This window comes from Mizuhopecten yessoensis, unplaced genomic scaffold, assembly GCF_002113885.1.
Source record: "Mizuhopecten yessoensis strain PY_sf001 unplaced genomic scaffold, ASM211388v2 scaffold10441, whole genome shotgun sequence".
In the NCBI taxonomy this organism is placed as follows: Eukaryota; Metazoa; Mollusca; class Bivalvia; order Pectinida; family Pectinidae; genus Mizuhopecten; species Mizuhopecten yessoensis.
Genome location: NW_018408548.1, coordinates 689,353 through 712,981, shown reverse-complemented (window position 1 = coordinate 712,981; position 23,629 = coordinate 689,353). Strand labels below are relative to the sequence as shown.

General features: G+C 34.7%; 1 protein-coding gene across 2 annotated transcripts in view; it reads right to left on the bottom strand.

Annotated features, from left to right (window-relative positions):
- The window catches only part of LOC110460591 (carbonic anhydrase-related protein 10-like), a 104,551-nt gene that overhangs the window by 66,205 nt on the left and 14,717 nt on the right, over window positions 1-23,629 (bottom strand). For both annotated transcript variants that reach the window (XM_021513576.1, XM_021513577.1), the window contains exon 2: window positions 9,912-10,261. In XM_021513576.1, the coding sequence (XP_021369251.1) occupies window positions 9,912-9,993 (82 nt within the window). In that variant the 5' untranslated portion in view covers window positions 9,994-10,261. The remainder of the gene's footprint in view (window positions 1-9,911; window positions 10,262-23,629) is intronic.

Genomic DNA, 23,629 nt, shown 5'->3' with positions numbered 1-23,629 from the left:
TGGAGATGAGGCCATGGGTTGGTAGGTGGGGTTGAGGCCATGTGTTGATGGGTGGGGGTGAGGCCATGTGTTAATTGATGGGGGTGAGGCCATGGGTTGATGGGTGGGGTTGAGGCCACTGGTTGATGAGTGGGGGTGAGGCCATGGGTTGATATGTGGGGGTGAGGCCAGGGGTTGATATGTGGGGTGAGGCCATGGGTAGATGGGTGGAGATGAGGCCATGGGTTGGTAGGTGGGGTTGAGGCCATGTGTTGATGGGTGGGGGTGAGGCCATGTGTTAATTGATGGGGGTGAGGCCATGGGTTGATGGGTGGGGGATGAGGCCATGGGTTGATAGGTGGGGGGAGGGGGGGGGAGGCCATGGGTTGGTGGTGAAAATTGGAAAAAATTACATATGTGTACTTTTTCATTGAACTACTGAAACGATAATGAAAAGTTCTTTTTACACAACCAATAAGATTGTCTGTGTGATGTTGCAATGCCTAGTACCATATGTATACTGTCACCTTCATCAGACAAATGACCAGTGAAGCGTATCTACACAAAGGTGTAAAATGTTTACGAGTTGTCCCCAAAATCAATTTCGATTCGGCTTCGCTGTAAGCGTATGGACAAAAGTTGTTCAATGTGTACCGAATGACTCGAATCAGCTACGCTTTTTTCAATACTTGGTCATAGATTTGCGAGAGTCTTTAAGCCCCGTCATCTCGATTTAGAATTGGCCCCTGCGGCGATTCCAGATGGCATCCTTTATCTGCAGTTTGAACAGATTGTTTTCTCTGTCCAAAATTTTGGAGATATCCCAGTCAATCACATGATTTTTCTGTGTGGCATGGTCTCTGATTGCCGATTTATTTATCTTGGACTCCGACTGCTTCCTTTCTGATCTGGTGAAAGGGAGAGCAATCTATTCAAGCGGCAGACAAAGGAAGCTATCTGAAAACGCCGAAGTGGGTCAGTTCTAAATCGAGATGAGGGGGCTCAAAGATTCTCGCACATCTATGACTAAGTATTAAATAAAGCGAAATGAATCGAGTCATTTCAGTGCATATATCACAACTATTGTACATACGCTTACAACGTAGCCGATTCGACATCGATTTTGTCACAACTCGTACACATTGTACACCTTGGTGTGGATACGCTTCACTGGTCATTTGTCTGATGGAGATGAAGAAAATGTTTAGAAATACTGAAACGATAGCTGATACAAGTCCGAAAAGAGACTCTCATCAAGACTGTATATTCTTGAAACTTCCATTGTATTAAGTATATTTCTAAAAAAAGACTTCTCGATGTCTCTTGCTTTCGATATACACTCGGATACCTACATAACCGTCCTGTTGACCGTAAGGTACACAAACTTACCTTTCCCGTTTTCACATCATGACCAAATGCATAGGACAATTTGTAAAAGAAACAAGGGTTTTCCTCTATAACTCAAATCATATATTTGTGTTTAAGAAATGATGATATCATTCTTCTTAAGAATACAAAAGGATAGCTGTGCAACCGAATTTAATGATAACCACCCCACTCCGCCTTTAAAAACATATTGTTTGGATTCGCTATGGATTTTATTTGCAATTTTCGCATCCAAATAAAGGCAATATAAGCAACATATACATATTTTGGTTTCATCGTCTGATCATTAAAACGAAACCTTCTAACACCATTGATTCCTAGTATTAACTGCGGCACATAATCTGCCATTTTTTTACAAGCGATAAGTCGCTATTTTTCTTCATGAGAATCGTATACCTTTGACAAGGCACCACGATTAGTGTAGACGCTAACTGTTGGACTTGATTGCGCTGGACGTATAACGTTTTTATTGGAAATACAATACGATTAATCTACTCTGTCTTCTTATCAAATATTTACAGGACATGGCTTGGTATAGCCACATCTATTTCTCTTACTCAAGCGAGACCGACCTTGGTGCTAATCAATAAGGGCACGGTCTCAACACTCGTCAGATTACACTTTGTACCACGGATTTTGTACTCAATACCTTGTTTGTACCTGGTCTAGTGATAGAAATATATAATCTGTAATCATATTAAGGTGGTTGTATTATTTATTGTTATAATTTGCTTGTGTGTTTTTTAATAATATTATATTTATTTTTACAAAATGTCATGTTAAGATATCATAACATTAGTACAATTATTTGATGGTTATTATTTTCTCTTCATCGGTAATAGTCTATTTTGATGACAATTTTATATCGAGGCTTTTTCTCAGCGGTAGTTCGGCAGCTTATTGTTTAAGATTAGCTCTATTTAGTGGTGTGTTTTTTTTTACATCTATTTCAAGGGTTGTATTAAAATTTAATAGACTAGCAATTCTTTCGTAGCACATTCTGTGGAATGCTTGAATTGACAAAGCATGGTATGTATTTCCAGACATACCTACTCTCATACCTATATAACTTTATGTGTACGAGCGAAAGTCCACAGATTGCATAAAAGCATAAAAAGCGAACTTAGTTCAGGGTCGGCCAGCCATTCATGTTAAGTGTTTACCATCGGTGTAATAAAAGAAATGGATGACGGAAACAATTATCCGGAGTATACACCGAAGCAATGCAACTTCAAGAATACAATATTCATCTACGAAACAGTAACATAATAATAACGTTTCAAATAAATTGGAACTTTCGTTTATCGGACAAATGTTATCAACAATAGTATTTCTTTATATTTTTCTTTCCCTAGAACCACGTGTGACCGGTTGAGATTTTCCAGTCCCTGAAAACGTACGATTTAGACGGAATGTATTGACTCTATAACTGGTTGTTGAACTTGAGATTCCTAATAACAGTTGACTGGTACGAGCCAGGGTGGATAAACACATCACGCCGAATACAGCACGCTGAGTAAATAGGCGTAAACTGAACAATGGTAGACAACATTTGTTATTCGAATACGTTCTTGGTCCGAACAATGCGATATTAGACAGCAATCGTTAATGACACTACCTAAAATCGAAGAGCTGTTTTAACGGATGATTTGATTGACTACAGGAATCATGTTAAATTCGGACGCTCTCTCCAGCTTATGGTAATAAACAGACAATTATTTCACCTGCATCCGATTTCTGTATCGTTAACCCTTCAATACGGATCAGAAAATAATTTCATGGGATTGCATCCAAACTCGTAAAATCTATTTCCTCACATACACCATTATATAATCCCCTTCAACAGGAGGGGCATTGGCTATTATTTGCTATAAAATTGGTTGGTTGAAAATTAAATTTGTCCCTTTTTCTAACAGGGCCTTGCTGGTTAATAGTTAAGCTTATGGGAGATATGAGACCAATATAACTGGCAGATATACGGGTTTATATTGGTTCGCCGTGTCACCTTAACGAATCGGCGTACGTGGAACACCAAATGAAATTACTTAATTGCACAAGAGTCAGACGTTATTCAGAATAATTGGACGTTGAGATATTTCTTACATTTGCCATCTTGAGAGAACATACTGGTACGTAAAAAGGTTTAAATAGAACTCCAATAGGTTCAATCTATAGTTCTTTCCCAGGAACAGTGCAATTGTCTTTTGAGCGTATTTATGTAGGGACTTAATAAAGGAATTGTAAACATTGACTTACTGTGCGTATTTATGTAGGGACTTAATAAAGGAATTGTAACCATTGACTTACTGAGCGTATTTATGTAGGGATTTAATAAAGGAATTGTAAACATTGACTTACTGTGCGTATTTATGTAGGGACTTAATAAAGGAATTATAAACATTGACTTACTGAGCGTATTTATGTCGGGACTTAATAAAGGAATTGTAAACATTGAAATACTGAGCGTATTTATGTAGGGCCTTAATAAAGGAATTGTAAATATTGACTTACTGAGCGTATTTATGTAGGGATTTAATAAAGGAATTGTAAACATTGACTTAGTGAGCGTATTTATGTAGGGACTTAATAAAGTAACTGTAAATATTGACTTACCGAGCGTATTTATGTAGGGACTAAATAAAGGAATTGTAAACATTGACTAACGGAGCGTATTTATGTAGGGACTTAATAAAGTAACTGTAAATATTGACTTACCGAGCGTATTTATGTAGGGACTTAATAAAGGAAATGTAAACATTGACTTACTGAGCGTATTTATGAAGGGACTTAATAAAGGAATTGTAAACATTTAAATACTGAGCGTATTTATGTAGGGACTTTATAAAGGAATTGTAAACATTGACTTACTGGGCGTATTTATGTAGGGACTTAATAAAGGAAATGTAAACATTGACTTACTGAGCGTATTTATTTAGGGACTTAATAAAGGAATTGTAAACATTGAAATACTGAGCGTATTTATGTAGGGACTTAATAAAGCAACAGTAAATATTGACTTACTGAGCGTGTTGAACAAAATAATACAATATGATGAACGTAATGGTGCTACTGGGGATAAGGTTTTGTTATTAGTTAAAATGAAAACAATTATCTAAGCATTTTTATTCAAAGAAAACATGTTCTCGTGATACATTTCATTGTAACCTGTCTAAACGACACTTTTCTATAAAGATCGGTTCTTTATAAAATTAACCTGTCAAAAAACACAATTCCCTTACTATGTTCAATTGTCTATAAAACGCTTTTTAGTACTTGTATATGAACACTTCCTACGTTTAATTCCTATTTAAAGGATAAAGGTAATTATTTATTATGTTTCAATAAAATAACCTTTCTAAAACGACCTTCTGTATATAAGGACCACACTGTTTTATTCTTTTGCCAGTTTTACAGTTTGACACTGCATACACATATTCCATAAATGGATATCTTCAAATTTGTGTCTGGCAATCCGAATGATAATCTGAGGTCTCGAACATTTTAGGTTTAATTAAGATATCTTCACTATCATTAAGTTGGAGTGATGTTTTTTGACCTTTTAACCTTTTGATATAGTGTGTAGTTGTGTTTTGACATTTTGGTATATTTTTTACTTGTGTGTTGACATTTTGGTATATGTTTAGTAATTTTGTGCGGACATTTTGGTATATATTTTGTACTTGTGTGCTGACTGCTAGAGTCAATACATGTGCAAGTGAATCATGTGTTTTTGAAACGCATTATCGCACAGTGGCCAAACAGAGCTCTTTGACAATAATGAGCAATTGTATGCATTAGTATCAATTACCACGGACGGTTCTCTGTGAGTACGTTTCTTGTAAACGTCCCTCCCTTTGCTTTGAAGCAAAGCTCAACCGACCTTATCAATGCATCAGGGTAATTTTGTATAAAAAAAATGAAACGTTCGTATCATTGTATACACAAAGGCATGTTTACGGAACGGCTGATTACTCAGGAACCAGGGTTAATGAATCGTGTTCTCTAATGTCATTGGACAATACACGTCCTTCTCAACACAATGTTTCGTTGTATGCTTAGTACACGTCTATAGTCTATATTGAGCGATTAAGCATGATTTGCGCAATGCGATATGGTACAAAGTATTTGCTTGTGAGCTTGTTCGTTTGTTTGCTTGCTTGTTCGTTAATCTGTTTGCTCCGTTTTTCGTTTGTTTGTTTGTTCCTTCCTTCGTTCGATTTTTCGTACTTTGTTTGCTTGGGGTTAACGTTGCAATAGCACATTACGTATTATATGAAGAGTGCTGTTAGGAGATTCACCTTCCAAAAGGATAACAATAACACAGAGTTCTATACAGAAGCAGAGTATGAAAATGGGGCCAAAGGTACCTCGTGCAATGATGTAGTGGGCTACACCAGGCACTGTTTCTCTGGAAATTTACAGTGGTAAGTGCATTGTACCTTTATACATAAAAGTTATGAGAAGGGATACTTAAAATGGTAATGAAACCTTTAAAGATACCATTCATTTCACACTATCCCATACAATATTATGGTACGCTGTTACAGGGTTTCTGTATAAAACGTGACTTTTTATATATTTTCTGAATGATGGAAAGCCACTTCTTAATTAAATGTCTGGTCTGTTTAATAGCCTATGTTGAGAGAACTGTCGTATCTGAGAGCATTGTTAAATGTCTTTATTCACAACCAAAGTATAAAAAGATGGGGTAAATAATAACGTACAAGTATATCAGGGATGACAGAAATATTGCTTTAATTGAAGACTGTTGGATGTTTTATTAGGAAAAGCAATTTCCATTCCAATGATCTACGATCGTTCAATCTTGACGTTGCGTCAATAGCGGATCATAGAGGCTCAATCTACCGTGAGCGTGTGTATCAAATTCCATTCCAAACCATAACGCCATGTCACAGAAAGTCTATGTACACGCGGTCGATAGCAGGAAATAAAATCATTTAATGAGTCGAGGAATAAAAAAAAACCAAAATCTTGTTCTTATTCCATGGTTTCTGACAACGTCAATTCTATAGCGTTATGACAGTTTCTCTATGACATACAGAAACTTGTGCACAAATTAATTCCGGATTTATTGAACACGATTTCTATTTCAATTTCGGATATTAGATAGCCATTTCCGTTCATTCGCCATCACACAACAACTAAGACATGACAACAAAGACCTTAAAACGCATTTTCTAGAAAAGCAATTCGTAAAATCTCAAAATGACAAGATATCTTATGTCAGTCAAAATAATGTTTCTAATGAAATCTGTTTTTAATTTGAAAGCAATACAGTTGGTACCTTTAATATTATTCTCAGATTTGTTAGATATGACATAAATATGAAAACAGAATCATAAAGGATGCTTAGACTCTATACACTAGTTAGTTTAAAGAGTACTCAGAATTGACTAAAATGAACGAGACAAAATGTTGCACATGTTATATTATATAAAATTTGTTACAGATGTGTCCACATAGCGTTGTAATTTTCCATGTACATTAGAAAAATTATGAGAATATAAAAGAGCGAAAATACTATATCACTGTTTTCTAAGGCAATACATTTTTTGTCTAACCCCCGCAGGCCTGCTATAGCCCCTAACATGATATCGTGGCTGATGTGGGGTCCCCCTCAAAATCGGGTGTTTTGTTATGTGTCGTCTGCTTAGGGAACACCATGAAAACAAAATTGATCTGCAGCCCCATTGCAACACTTCCTATTTCTTAAGTTTTCTGTGTTTCCCTATTCTTTCGTTTCGAATGTTTCCCCCGAGACCTCCGTTTTCATATGATCTTAGCTGTGAAGAGGTAATTAAACCCCAGGTAAACAGAACAAATAAACAAAGGAAAAGCAAATATTACTATCTTTAAATATTCATAGTCAGAAAAACTTTCTCAATAAACTACAGGAGTGTTATCATTGGGGAAAAAGCATCCCTGCGCATAACAATGCCGTCATAAATCTCCTTTCATGCGTAGCTCAGTGGTAATGATATACAACAACGACACTTACACACCATGATGTATATTTCATTATTGATACTGATAGCACTGTCTCCAATATTCTACAAATAGAATAAAATTGACCTCACACTTATCGCCTGTAACAGTTACACATGGTTAGGTTACAAATAGGAGAATAGGAAGCAATCTTCTCCGTTGTCGACAGCCACACTTTCCGGTTACAGCACACGCGGAACATAACGACTTTGACAATTATAAAACTTCAAAGAAAACATAAACATGACTTTGTGAAGAAAAACAGATCACGATGTTGGGCTATTGAAGACTCGACAGAATGATTATGAAATTCAATATCGATCATCAATTTCACACAACCCAATGTTTATCTTTAACATAAGATTATTTGATAGGGGGACACGAAATCTTGTTTTTTGTCAACACAATTAAGAACAATGATAATAGCCTGTTTAAGTGCGCGTAAACTCGTTGTTCGCGTGAGAATTGGCGGTATATAATCGGTGAGCTTCCCTGGCGTTGTGTTTATAACGTTATATATCACGTTAACCGCCCCGACGTCGCGGTTGACGGCAGTTGAGGATTACGCAAACAAGTGTGGTTAGTTATTGAATGAAATGATCGAATCTCGTAGCACGGGAGAGTGATGAACGAGTGTCCGGCTATAAACGTAATTTCAAAGGGACGGGCCGTTTATTTTAATATCTCTCCGGAATAAGGAATCCGTCTCCTTTCCGTTTTCTAGTCGTTTTCCTTTGCATCCGTGACGCCGATTGTGTCTAGGTGTTTTTATGATGTAGGGAATTTAGAGACGCAACATGACATCATGGTAACGACAGCGCTGACAGGACATCACCGTAAAAATCATGTGACAGGACATCAGTTATCCCGATATCATGAGACAGGACATAAGTTATCCCGACATCATGTGCCAGGATATCAGTTATCCCGACATCATGTGACAGGACATCAGTTATCCCGACGTCATGTGACAGGACATCAGTTATCCCGACATCATGTGCCAGGACATCAGTTATCCCGACATCATGTCACTTGACATCAGTTATCCCGACATCATGTGACAGGGCATCAGTTTTCTCGACATCATGTGCCAGGACATCAGTTATCCCGACATCATGTGACAGGACATCAGTTATCCTGACATCATGTCACTTGACATCAGTTATCCCGACATCATGTGACATGGCATCAGTTATCCCGACATCATGTGACAGGGCATCAGTTATCCCGACATCATGTGACAGGGCATCAGTTATCCCGACATCATATGACAGGGCATCAGTTATCCCGACATCATGTGACAGGTCATCAAGAGCGATGCTAAGTGACATGGCATCAATATAAAGATCACATGACGGTCATCATGGATAGTACCACGCGATAGAGTATGGCACTTGGCAGGACATTACGTTTTGAATCACGTGACAGAGAATCATCAGCATGTCCACGTGACTGATCATCTGAAGTAACTGTACAACGTGCCATAAATGTTAGTACCACTTGACATGATATCAAGGAATGACCACGTGACAGGGCAAAAGAAGTCATAAATAGATAAGATATGAAGTGATAGACCACCTGACAGGTCAATGTTTCAACACGAATATGGTCATTAAAAGTCTATATAGATAGTGTGATGAAAAATTAAGTTAATGACTGTTTTACTAACATGTATAAACAGGGAGATGGTAGTTAAACACTATTTAAACAATAATCGTTTTGGGTAAATAAATGTCAGCAATTATGGACACAAACCCATGAATATGTGCTTATAATTATAAAACAGGCAATACGAAACAGATTATGACGTGACACATCAACTTGTGATCACGGCAGCATAACAGTTAACGAGAGATGTGTTGATGTACAGTAATTGAGTTGAGAAGTTGAGTTCCAGTTATCGTGTGATATTGATCGATACAGCTGATGTAATGTTTAATCAACAACACATGATTCCTAACAGACGACAAGGTAGGCTGTTACTATCTACCTCTTTGGCTGAGATGCTTTGTGACAACCAATTGAGTACTAGCGGTAATGCAATAAATAGCAAACATTACAAAAACAGTTCAATTTATCTTCTCGTTAATGGACTTAAAACACCCCCAGTGTCGTCTCGTAAATTTAACTAAAATTAGAATTACCTTAAACTATCCATACCGTTAAAATGACTTATATTGAAGCTTTTCTGTGTATTTAGAAATAAAAATAAATTCCGTACTATAATTGTATATTTACCTTCACGTATTTTGGTGAGTTGCGAATTATAGCCATGCTATTTATTACAGTAATTTGAATATAGCTTATTTTATGAAATATGTATATAATGCATATTAGTTATTTTTGCGATTACTAGTTTTCAATAGTTTTATTCAATTTATGGATTTAATCAATAGGATAAATATCAATAAACAAAAAGCAAAATAAACAAAACAAGAGATATCGACCATCCCCGAAAATAAATGCGGAAACATTTATAGTGCTAAATAAATAGGATCAACAATGTAAAAAAAAATATATAACTGTATTGACATACTTACCGGTTAGATAGGCGCATGGCATTATGAAAACAATGACCATCGTTATTCCGGACATAGCGGTCACTTTAACATATGTCGGCATGATGACGTTGATGTATGATCAGTAGAAATAATTGTTCAACACTTATGTCCGAAATTCAACAAGAGTGACCGATTATGCGGCTTCGTAGAGAGTTGATGTCCACCGCAGGGTATTGGTCAAGTAATGATGCCTAATTCTGGATGTGGGTCTGATAGCGATGGCCACTGCTTGGTTTAGGTCAAAGCGATCGTGTGGTCACCAGAGACCGATAAATAAAATGCTGACAAATAGATATCACTTTCTGGTCTGATCTCTCCGACTAGGGGATCTGAAAAAATACAATGACAAATCATGATTTAGTTCTGGTGGTGCGGATAACCAAACTTCGGTGAATTGATCTAATAGGTCTGCCGTGTCATAGAATCGAAACGAACGCACATCATTGGCTTTATTTGATTACCTTCTGTGATTGGTGTAAACATTATATAAAAGCGACGAATAATTCTGTGGTGCTACATGTACATGAAAGAAGAGCATAATTTCGTCGGACCCCTATGAAACTTTAGTAGACTCTACCAAACATTGATCTGGATGAGTCATTTATGGTCTAAAGTGATGAATGATAATGACATTTTGAGGGCAAGCTTGCTATTGCCCTTCAATAATGACACATGAATATCAAAGGATTGATTAAGGAAAGTGAGGGTAATAACTCTAATAAAAGGAGTCGACATTTCAAAATCCGAAGAGCAGGCTTATTTGCCTGTGACCTACAGGACGGATGATAATAAAACAACACTAAACCCTCTATTTAAAGGGCGTTTATCCTATTTTTGATCTTGGAAAAGAACACAGGAAACATATTGTTAAGGTGAAACGGTGTTCTACTTGTCTGCCAAACAAGACAAGACAAAAAACAAAACTGGCGGATTTTAGTCATTCACACTACCGCTGTTTTTCAGTTATTTTTGTTCTCATTAACAAACAAAATGTGACAAACTTAAACATTCTAAACCTAAGTGAATTCTAACCTTTACTTTCACATTAATAGGGAAATATTTAAATAGGATAATCAACGGATCGGTATCAACCATCCAAGGCAACAAATTTTGTAAGAGAAGAAAGCATATGTCAGTTTGTAATAGCATGGAAAACCAGATCAAGATTCGAACCAGGGCCCTTTGAAAATAAGACTGGTGCCTTAACCAAATAAACTACGTTTCAAAGGCAATCAGTCCAGTTCAGTCCACTTCATTTCAAAGGAGTGACACAATTAAACTAAGCTTTCATGTTGCTAACTGGAATTTTTAAAGCTTAAAACTGTCTAGATTCTTTGAAATGTATCTGCATATGAAATATTAAAGTTTGGTGGCATTTTCGGAATTCCCTAGCTCGAGAATTCCACAATCGCGAGAACAGGATTGCAATCAAAAACAGGCACGAAAGACCGAGAAATCCGTCCACAAGTACCTTAAGATTTCAATCAGCCAAACCATTGTTGTCAGTGCTGCACTTGAATTCCTCAGAGGTACAATATTTAACAAGTGATAATTTTTTACATTTAAAACACATAAACCCATTCTCTGATTTCGCTGTGTGAGTCCTGTATGATTAAAACGGACGATATGTGTACTGTACTATGTCGAAGCTAACCTATATGCAATGTATAGTTTAGGAGTGAGCGAATAGCTGCTTCGGTTACTTAAAATATTTGTGGTTGTTTCGGGTGTTTGTTTTACATACGACAAGTTATCTCATAACACTTTCTACCAGCCTTTAACATATTTTTCCCAATTTCAGCGGTGAATGCTTGTCTGTAAACATCAAGGGTGCAGTTAAGCTGCACCACTAATCAGCTGGAAATAGGTGCGAGTATCACATCAAAATGAACAAAACAAGCATTGCCACCAAATAACCCTAATAAATCTCCTTCTGTTTCAATAGTTTACACCAATTTGAATTTTAAACTTTTTGACCCTCAGCATCTCTGATGAGTACTAAAAAGACAAAACAATTGTATGTTGCAGTGAATTCATTTTTGGCATACAGTACCCTTTGGCAAACATCAAAATTGTAATAGTATGCTCTTTCTTTTGTTCATCATTCAGGGCAATCATTCATAAACGCATTCCCTATAAAATTTAGGTACTGTACTAGTGGTCAATTCATAAATCAAGAGAGAAAATGCATTAGATAAAGTACTTAGCTTAAACCTGTGGTTGGGTTCCATTGTCATGCTAAGAACCTACTTGTTCACATCCAGTCTGAAGAAATCGGTATGCTATAAAAACAATCGTTGGGGGTCATAACTTTATTTTGGCATACGAATAGTGTTAAAAATACGTTCCAATGTGGCCTTTGTATTGTCTGTAAATGGCATCTGCAGCTGCCAGTGACTTCATATAGAACCATGTCAGTTTCAGACGACTAAAGTTCAGCCGTAGGCGTAGATTTTTTTTATTTTTTTTTTTGAATTTAGGCTGTTCTCTCCTGTGGTATTGGAAAAAATATGCGAACTAATCAACATTTGATGAGCAAATAATTTTAAAAACCTCGAAAAATGTCCAAGCACTTTGTTTGCAATTTTATAACGAGACATCATCTTGAGATGTTTCCAGTTGACGCGACAATAACTCAGTTAGAAAAAAAATGTATCGCGATGAATATATTATTTAAATGACTTTTTACATCAAATGCATCGTAGTGTTGAATGGTGTTTAAGTGTCTAAAACATATTATCATAATGCCAGTTTCATGCGCTCTTTTGAATAGCAAATAAGCTTTGCGATCATTAATTTTGATTTCGAAGGGCATTTCCCATTTAATTCTTCTTAATATCTAAAATTATCTGCTGGGTATATGACTGTCGTATCTGAGAATCAGTTGACACATGTACATGTACGCAAGGTGTTGTCAGATTCCAAATGGTATTGAATGTTTGATATTAATCGTCGGTGAACCATAAGACGCGTTCCATTCCGAGCCACCTGGTCATATTCCCTAATTATTAATGAAATATATCCATGTAGATCTTTCTTTTGTGAACATTTTCCACTAGTTATATTGACTTTTAATTCGAATAACTGTTTTATTGACATTTCGGTAATCTCCATTTTGTTCATGTCACGAGAGCCTGCTTATCCCCAATTCACACTGTTCAATTTTCTTTTTACATGTGTCGCTATTATTAACGCCTTATAATGTAATTATGAGATCGAAGACAGAACAAGATACAACGAAGACACTGATTAACGTATGTCAAGAAATAGATAAAAATCACTTCAACGATAAAAAACATCATTAATATGCAAATCTATTGTTCATACATGTAGGTTCTTCACGAAATTATTGAAGCGATTAAAACAATTTCTTATGCATCTTATAAAAAAACAAAAAAACTTCTAAAATAGAAAAAAGATTTGATTAACAAAATTCAAAACTTAGAAGAAAGGGAGGGAATTTAAAATGATGATGATATCCACAAATACAAAAAAGAGCTAGAGGATATTAGAGATAAAAAATTGAAGGGAAATATGGTCAGATCAAAGGTAAAATGGATAGAAGAAGGGGAAAAACCATCAAAATATTTTTGTAGTTTAGAAAAAAGAAATTTTACAGAAAAAATAATACCAAAGATAGAAACAGAGGTGGGGACTATTACAAAACAGGAGGAGATTTTAGAAGAAACCCGAAAATATTACGAAAGACTATATAAATATACTGATAAAGCCTCTAACTACTCATGGTTTGATGATATTTCACTTAATGTTTTTAAAATAGCGTCGGGATCTTTACAGAAAGACTTAAATCAGTTCTAGATAAACTTATACATAATGATCAAACAGGTTTTATTCCGGGCAGATATATAGCTGACAATACTAGATTAATCTATGATGTAATGGATTATACAGAGGAACAAGACATACCAGACGTGTTACTTTTAATTGACCTCGAAAAGGCTTTTGATTCTGTATCATGGTCATTTATAAATCTAGTTTTAGATTTTTTTAATTTTGGTTAGTCAATTAAGCAGTGGATACAAACTTTTAGAAATAATATTTCTTCTTTAGTGAACCAAGTTGGAAACTTATCTAAACCCAAAAAATTAGGAAGATGTTGTCGACAAGGAGACCCGTTATCACCATATATTTTCCTTCTCTGTGCAGAAATATAAGCAATAAAATTAAGAATAAATAAACATATAAAAGGCATCAAAATCAACACTACAGAACTTCTGATATCACAATTTGCTGACGACACTTCTCTTATTATAGATGGTACTGCAATATCACTTAGACATGTTATAAAAGAGCTAACTTCATTGATTATAAAGGTCTCTTTTTTGCAATAAGCAAATTAGGCTGGACTTTTGAAAAAAAGATTACACTACCATTGATACCACTGAATATTAATATAATTATCAAACATAAAAAAGGTACAAAGGATATGTACAATGTGCTGAACAAAAATAAATCAAAGATTTCAGCGCCTTTCATATAGTTCTTAGATAATTATATATATATATATATATAAATAAAGCAAAACACGAAGACAAGTATAATCGGCTAGCGCTTTCGCCCATCTTGGGGCTCTTAAGACGATTTAAATTTATTTGTAACGTCATAAATGGAGAACACATACTTAAGACGTCAAAAATAATAACGTCATAAACAAAGTACACATAATGCGGACGTCTAGAAATTGCGACATCTCTTATTCATTCACTTTGTCACACTGTAATTTACATTTATTTTCCCATAAAATTTTGATTTGCACAATAAACGTTTCAGATTCCTTGGTTGTCTTTTGCAATTAATTATTTTCTTCTTCTCCAAGACACGTTTCATTTTTTTTTTTTTTGCTATTCTTTAAAAATTCTTCGTGGACTTTCTAATTGGAAACATTTAAAAATTGTTAGGGTTGAATGTTGTATCAAACGGTATAATATCCTTTTGACTTGTATTGGCACTATTTAGGTCGTTAACTGAAATCGGACCCTTCTCCTTAGCTCTTTGAATACCGTTAAATATAATTTCGTCTGGATAGCATTGTTTTCTAAGATTATCTAATAAATTATTCAATCGCTCCTCTAACTTATATTTATCACTGACTATGGTTACTAATACAAAATGGTATGTTAACTTTTGTATGTTTGGTGTGACTGGAATGAAAACAAAGATAGTTCTGGGAATCAGTTGGTTTGCAATACAAATCTGTAGATATGTGTCCGTTTGTTTGTTCTACCAAAACATCTAGAAAAGGAAGTTGATCATTAACTTCCATAGTTTACTGTATATCCGAGTGTAAGGAATTTAACTCTGACTAAAATTCAGAGACATTCTTGTCCGGGGGCCAGATGATAAAAACATCATCTAAAAATCTCAAAAAACTGTTTTTCAAAACATCAGAAAGTTCTTTATCCGAACACCGTTCTATTTTGTCATAAAGAATCTCTTCCAAATATCGTAACACTAAAGTAGCATAAGTGGGTACAACTTTAGTACCCATTGCCGTACCCTTACATTGCTGAAAATGGTTACCATTGAAATAAAACGTGTTTCTTTCTAGAACAATTTTGAGAGTGTTTATTATAAATTCTTTACTAAATCTTCCGTCTACATAGTCCGGATATCTCTGTTACCAATTTTTAACAGCCTTTATACCTAAATCATGTGGTATGTTAGTATAAAGGCCAACTACATAAAAAGAGACCAATTTGGAACCAATTGTCGCTGTCTTAGGTAAAGGAGATAAAAAGTCAAAGTCGTCCTTAATGAAACTTTTAACAGTTGGACATAGTGGTTTTGAGATGATATCCAGAAAATGACTCAGACGTTGCGTAACACTTTCGGGACCGCCAACAATAGGCCTAAATCTTAAATCATCTGGACAAAATATTGAAAAGTATTCTGAATTTTGCTCCGTTATAGCATTAGAAATTATGTATCTTAGGTAGTCCATACTCGTACGAAACGATTTTTGTTTACATACATATACCAAGCAACTATATTGTCATTAAGGATAACAACTAAGAAAATCTACTTTTTTTCTCTCCTCTTTTAGCGAGTTTTGGCTTTTTTCTCTGATTTACTTTTTTCATTTGCTGATATATTTACAATAATCTCCCTTTCATGAGTACGTTGTAATTATTGCTTTCGTCGGGAATCTCTTTTCCTCTCTTCTTTCTCTTATGTCTCTCTTATCCCTGACCCTCTTTTTCTGGATATATTTCTACTTCTTATCAAACTATCCCCCAATCCTCGTTTCAATCGATTCCAGTCATTTTCTTGTATATTTATATTCTAGGCGTGTGTTATGCAAGTTATATTTGTAACCAAATTTTAAATTAATGATAAACTGGTTATTTACATGATAAAACTTGAATATGTATGCTTATTTAAGAAAGTATTAATGTAAAGGACCGTAGCTGATGTATTTCATCCTCACACGGTTGCTCATGCGATTGATGTGTCTGGAATAAAAAATAAAAAAATAAAAAACTGCTTGAATTGAAAGGAAAATAAATGAGCCCTTGATACGTACTTCGCTGCTTCCTACAGAAAGGGGATTATGAAGCAGTATTCTGATTGCGTCTCATCATTAAGGCTATAATAAAATTGGGCATATATTCGAAATCGACATTTTACAAATCAACTATATTAAACAACAGTTACAACCCAGGAGTATTCAGTGAAATATCAACAGCTCAAGGTCTCTGTATGAACATGAATGACAAGGACGGTCAAATAAAAATATACAAAACAAACCACAGCGTCAACACAAAGACAAGGACTGTCAATAAAAAATGTACGTTCTTCCGGGACTACATCTATTCAGGAGTCACATCTGTTAGCGCTGGTACGATAGCTGTAAATGGCATATTCCTAGCGTGTAGGCTTTAAGCTCTTGGGCCTGATTAGAACTTACGGCTACTGACAGACCTTAAACCCCTCAGAGGAGGGAGAACATATCACCTGGATCAACCCAAGGACAAAGAGTCAATTATTTACCATTTCCTGTAACTCGTGTTTTCGTGTCGTGTGGCCAAGAAATGGCATATATTTATAGATAAAGCTGACCTCTTTGTAGCATAAACTGTTTTTATGCCATCATGCAACTCTTCCGTCAAAGGTCTTGGGGACATTTTAGAACAATTTAAATGATAATTGATCCTTTATTTGGTAAAACCGTGATATTGAATGGTTAATAATTATATAGCTTGAACGCACTTGACCGCAGTTGTGCCCAGGATTAAGTTGTTTTAAGTATATATATATCTTTTCTGTAGCTTCAGAAATGGTTTCTTCATCGGGATGAATATTCAAATCAGTGTAACAGAAGTTTAACATTCACTTTGTGACGTCATTTCAATTGTTACGTCACAGCAGTCTCTGCCAAATGCAACTTATTTTCCTCCATACAACTTTCACACATTTTGTCTTGTTTAAAGATTCGAACATAGAAACATCTAATATAACAATTAAGGAATTTCATTTTGGGGATTATATTGACCTGTGGAAGTGATATTAACCTCTATTTCATCTCGGTAAATATCATTTTCTCAGGATCATATAACAATATATTCACCTCGACAAAAGTCCATAATTGGTAAATAATCTGCATGGTAATATTCTTTATCATCGATCTGTGGTCAATTAGCACTGCATTCTTTTCAATATATTGCAAGTAAGACGCGACCTCGACCATCAAGAGTTCTTCAGAGATTTCCTTATGACGCACAATCATCAAGCTTAGATCAACTGATTAAACGTAAGATTATTTTTTTTTTTTTTTTTTTTTTTTTTATTAATTTATGATATCTTTAACAAGCAGTTTTAGTTTATAATTACATAACAACAAAATAGTTATTTCGACGTCGACCGACCGACAGAAAATAAAAGACAGATTTACTTCATCTTAAACAATAAAAAAACAAACACTTATAACATAGCAAGACAGTTACATGGCAGCCAGACGAGAGAAAAAAATAACAAAGGGAAGTTCTATATCTATTGATGTTAAATTTCCCCCAGGTCTGAGACATATCATGAATGTTATCATAGCCCGACTTTCATAAACCATGTGATGCCCTAAAGGAACACGTTCGTTTACTTTCTGTTTTCTTAGCGTTTTTGTTTTATTAAGGCAGAAGTCTCAATGTAATAAAAAAAAAGCTCGATAATCAAAAATGAATGATAAATTTCTTGTCCTGATACATAATGAAAATGCCCCTATAATGATATATTTTAATCTTACTTTTACCTCCTTCGTGATCTCTCCTGACAGGCTATATAAAGCAGATGTTTTAAGGGCATGACCTGTCTGCCGAAACTGTCGGTCGCCTAGTTTGTCACGAACTGGTACATTATATTTGTCTGTACAATTCCTACATCGCTATACACAATATATATGTGTGCTATTATGTAGGAGTATACTAACCTGGTTCAGTAATTCATTGTTTATAAGGCATTCTGTTCTACGGAAGTGTTAGAAGATTTTATTTAAAGAAATAGCAGAAATGACCATTTATCCTATACACTGATATTTGTATTGTAGTTTGTCCCTGTTAACAGCCTTTAACTGAATACCCTGGTATTCATTGTAGCACTAGAACAATGCTTAGTATAGTTATATTATTACTGTTTTACATAATGGTTATACTTAATTTCTGATTAATGGCATACGCTTTAACCGTATCATTCTTTCATTATCTTATTATCACGCCAAAATTTGAACCCGAGACCTCCTAACTCCAGACGTTCTCTTAACTCATTGAGCAACCTGGTTACCGGTTGTGATTCGGCACCTGTTCCGATACAGTATCAAGCAATATGCTATATCTTATTATTTAAGATGACACAGTTTTCCCCAATATCAACGTTATTAGAACATAATCACCTGGAGATTGGCATTTGTGATACTTTTAGAAAAAGTTAGTCAATATTCACTTCATGACGTCTTTTTGATTGAACCGTTACACTGCTTTTTGCCTCCTAGCGTTATCATTAAAACGTTATTTAACATCTAGCATAACAGTTATAGACTTGTATTTTGGTTGTTATGTGGTAATACGAACCTGAGAAAGTGAATCGTCTCGGACTATATCACTTTCTCATGTCCATATAACTAGAAATACTCGACCCACAAAAGTCAATAATTGATAACAATATGTCTTGTACTATATGGTTAGATTTTACAACTTTTGCATCATGCTTCGTGCTGTAAGCACTTCGTTACCCTGCATCATGCTGTAATAAATAAACATTTCTATAGTTGTATTACTCTGTATGCTGTATTACACTGTATGCTGTATTACACTGTATGCTGTATTACTTTGTATGCTGTATTACTATGTATGTTGTATTACACTGTATGCTGTATTACTCTGTATGCTGTATTACTCTGTATGCTGTATTACACCGTATACTGTATTACTATGTATGCTGTATTACACCGTATGCTGTATTACACTGTATACTGTATTACACTGTATGCTGTATTACACCGTATGCTGTATTACTCTGTATGCTGTATTACACTGTATGTTGTATTACTCTGTATGCTGTATTACTCTGTATGCTGTATTACACTGTATGCTGTATTACTCTGTATGCTGTATTACACTGTATGTTATATTACACTGTATGCTGTATCATACTGTATGCTGTATTACACTGTATGCTGTATTACACTGTATGCTGTATCATACTGTATTCTGTTTACACTGTATGATGTATCATACTGTATGTTGTAACCTTTGCTATACTGTTGACTTGCTAGATGTGGAATTGTCCCAGTGGCATTAACAATTTCGTCACATCGTTTGACCGTTTAAAAGGTAAAACATCTACGCAAGCAAGTTTGAGAAAGAAACCAGTCGATCTGTAAAGGTTTAGATACGCTTACGGAACATTTTTTGAACAAAATAAAACCCCGATTATACAAAATTGCAATTAAGGTAACATTATGCTTGAAATTTGATACATGTCATACAGTTTGTCACTCACACGCTTGTGATGGGCTATTTTATAACAACCTTTATTTTGAAACAACTCGGTTGATCGATTTGCAAATATATTATCTTATTAATCTAAAATTGCATAATACAGCTTTAAAATGCATAACAAAGTAAAAACACCAAAGAGCAAAATCGAAAACAAGAAACAATAAAACCAAAATTTAAATAAATAAATAAAACAGTATTTGTTAAGAAATACGATTAAAGTCGACTCCGTTTACAAAACATTTCTACCCGTCTCAATAATATTCGTTGTTGATGAAATCAATGAAAAACAACGTGAATGGTAGCACACCCTCCACTGCATAAACACATAGAACAGAGGATAACTGTTCTATTATTCAGGTTAAAAACAATTATGTAAGGGAAAGGGTTATGGTGCCAAATCGCTATCGGCCAAGATGCGGCATTGTTGTTTAGTCTCAATCAATCGATTGTCTTTAGGATTCGTACATATCTAAATCCAGATAAACAAATGCAAATATGTTGTTATAACTCAAGGCGTTCAATTCTCATAAACCATCAATTTGCCCATAAATCAGAAGTTTGACTACACAGATTATAAATTTAAACTATATTTGCTGTTAATATGAATATATAGGGAGTCAAAATATTATCTTTCTGATTTAACGTTTTCAGTGGAATTGCGACTGTTTACAATAGTATGGAATTGTTCTCTAAGAACATGCTTGTTCGTAACAATACATTGTTTGTTGTTGTCACAAATCTGTGTTCATTATCAAGAACATTAATGTTTCCTTTCACGAATGATTTGTTTGTTATCATAAACTGTTTGTTTAATATGATCAATAGGTTTGTTTACTTCCATAAACAACGTTTTGCACTATCAGCACAAACCAGTTCATTTATTACCACCAACATGTTAAAAACAAAAGTTTTGTATCGCTATTCTGACTGATGTTCTACCTAACTATAAGTACACTAATACATATCTGAATTGGTCATTATTCATCTAAACAGGTGTAAAAAATCAGCAAATTCATCGCCTGACAACTAAAATAAGGAAATTGTTAAATTGTAATTTTCAAAATCAAAAAACGTTATTTAATCGTTAGCGGTTAATTTAACGTTACATTGATACATTGTGTTTAGTTTTTTTCTTAGAAAGTTATTTATCTTCAAGGATAGATGTCACTTTACAAATTTCACTTGGTTTGTGTTATCTCCCTTTACAGAAATATTGAATCTTTTTGATTTCGTTAGTTTGAAACTCTTAAGAAACTACCAATACATTCTTGTATACTTCTGAAAATTATTATCCATCATTCTATTTAATTTACTTGAAATATCCTCATCTTATATACTTTTTTTTTCAAATTAACATGTTTTTATTCAACCTTTTGCATATTATACATTTGACAGTATATTGTACATGTTAAAATTAATATATCTGGTATATAAATATATAGATCTGTGAACAATATACAATGAAAATTCCTCTTGACTGCCCATCTTATATTTTTCCTGGACACTGTTTTTATTTATTTTTATTTTTTATTAATGACTCAGGAAGGTGTTTACTGTATTTGTGTTCCCGTTATGGTATTTAATATAGTTATCAGGCATTCAAAAGGATTCATTGCGCATGTAAAAAGTTTTTTTGTTTTTTAATCTACATCGACAAATCTCTCACTCACGCATTCTCACATTTTCACAATATACGTGCACATGATATGTTGTATGTGGTAATTCTTATATACTTAACAGTTTTAGTATCGAAGCTTTGGGAAGGAAGGTGAGAGTCACAGTTAAGAAATCAATCAATGAGGGGCACAGTACAATACGGTTCCTTTTATCAAATAACACCAAAGCATACTTTTTTTTTATCGCATGGTTCAGTCACTCTCTAGAGTGCATTTTTTAAGTGTCAAGTGGACAGTTGCTTTTGAGTTCAGTAACTGCAGGCATTCTGCGGAGAATACGTAATACACATATGTTACGAGGGGTTCGGAATACTGGTTAAAGGGCATGGGTACATTTATTAACGGCATCAAGTGACGAAAACATAACGCACTCATTACAGAGATTGTGTTTGGGTAGATTTCAAATGGTATAGTTAAGATGTGTACTTGGACAAATAAGCAATCAAACTGGCATATGTTCATATTGAAATTGGTCAATATATCGCTTGTTTCGTTGTTATACTCAGCAAAATGTAAATAGTGTTTACTGAGCATTACTGTCAGCCATTAAACCCAAAAAGCATTATTGTTATTGTCAGTGTATAGTCCTACTCTCTAGAGTGCAGTTGCAACAGTCCTGTACAGTAAAACGTTGTTGTCGAATATCATAAACTGTCATGAAGTTGTTAGCCTGGGATATACCAACATGAAGCGTTACATTATATTACGCAAGGTTCATATTTCTAGTTTAAAGGACTAAAAAAACATATAGACGGTTCTCATTTACGAAAAGAATAACATGAAAACTGGTTTTTTTAAAAGGAAATTGGTATTGGCAAACGGTGGTTATATGAGCAATTCAATGATAAACCAAGATTCGGATTAAATTTTAACATTTTTACATTAATACCTTATTTTGGTTAAATGTAAATTATTTCCTATTTAGTGTTTGATTTGTCTGCTTTCGTTTATTTTTTTACTTAGTTTTGCATTTGGTGTTTGGGTATCTGGTGTCTTAGCATAACAATAATAATACAATTGTATCTGAACGTGGGCTATTCTTCAATGAAAAAGACATTCTAAGAGTTTAATGTTCGAGTCGCAAACTCTTTGAATGATTTCAGTGTGAGCATGCTAGGGTTTGATTGATAGCTCACGTGCATTATGTTCCCACTGCTTAAATAAATGCGAACATAGGGGAACACGCGATTTCGTCTTTTCAACATCTTTAATAATGTCGTGTTACCGTACCATATACGTTGCCAGCTACCGTCGTTTTAGTATAACACATTAATTGAGCTTGTTCGCAAAATCCCAATTCATTCCAGGGAAAAATTGGTAAGCGGTACTGATTACAAGTGTGCAAAACAAAACGTCAATTGTAATATAACCACACACTTGCATTTTATGGTTTATCTGCTAATTGAGTGATCAGCCGTATGCATAATGGATGAAAATGCAAGGTTATTGAAGGAGTGCAAGCAAATACAAGTGTTGAGTGAATTCAGAGTCCAGCTAAATGAGGTATCTTAAGCTTCCTGATATACGGGAGTGTGTATACAAATCTAAATCAGTGAAACTGTCGAGAACAATGTGCGTTATGTGCTCCAAACAGATCATTACAAAATTACTGACATGTTAATAGGCTGTTATAGTTGAATTAACACATTTGGTAACTAAAATTGAACATTTCATTAACAGCTAATTAAGCTAATGAATCTTAATTGAAGCTTGTGATGGAAATAACACGATAATTAAATGCATGTGTCACTGTCATCGAGTTGTGTACTCTGTATCGGTATTATTTATAACACAATGGTGAATAACCTTACTCAATTCCAACATGTGATCTGCGCTTTTGTTACAGTGCATTTGCAATATTGATATTCAACAAATTAGTGTTTGAATTTTAGTATAGACGTCATTCTCTGCAAATATTGTTTGCCGATTGATTATCAGACTTGTTGATAAATAAACTCCCTACCCATACAACTAGGTACCTTGGTGCGATATTATAGAATAAGGCAGAGTCAAC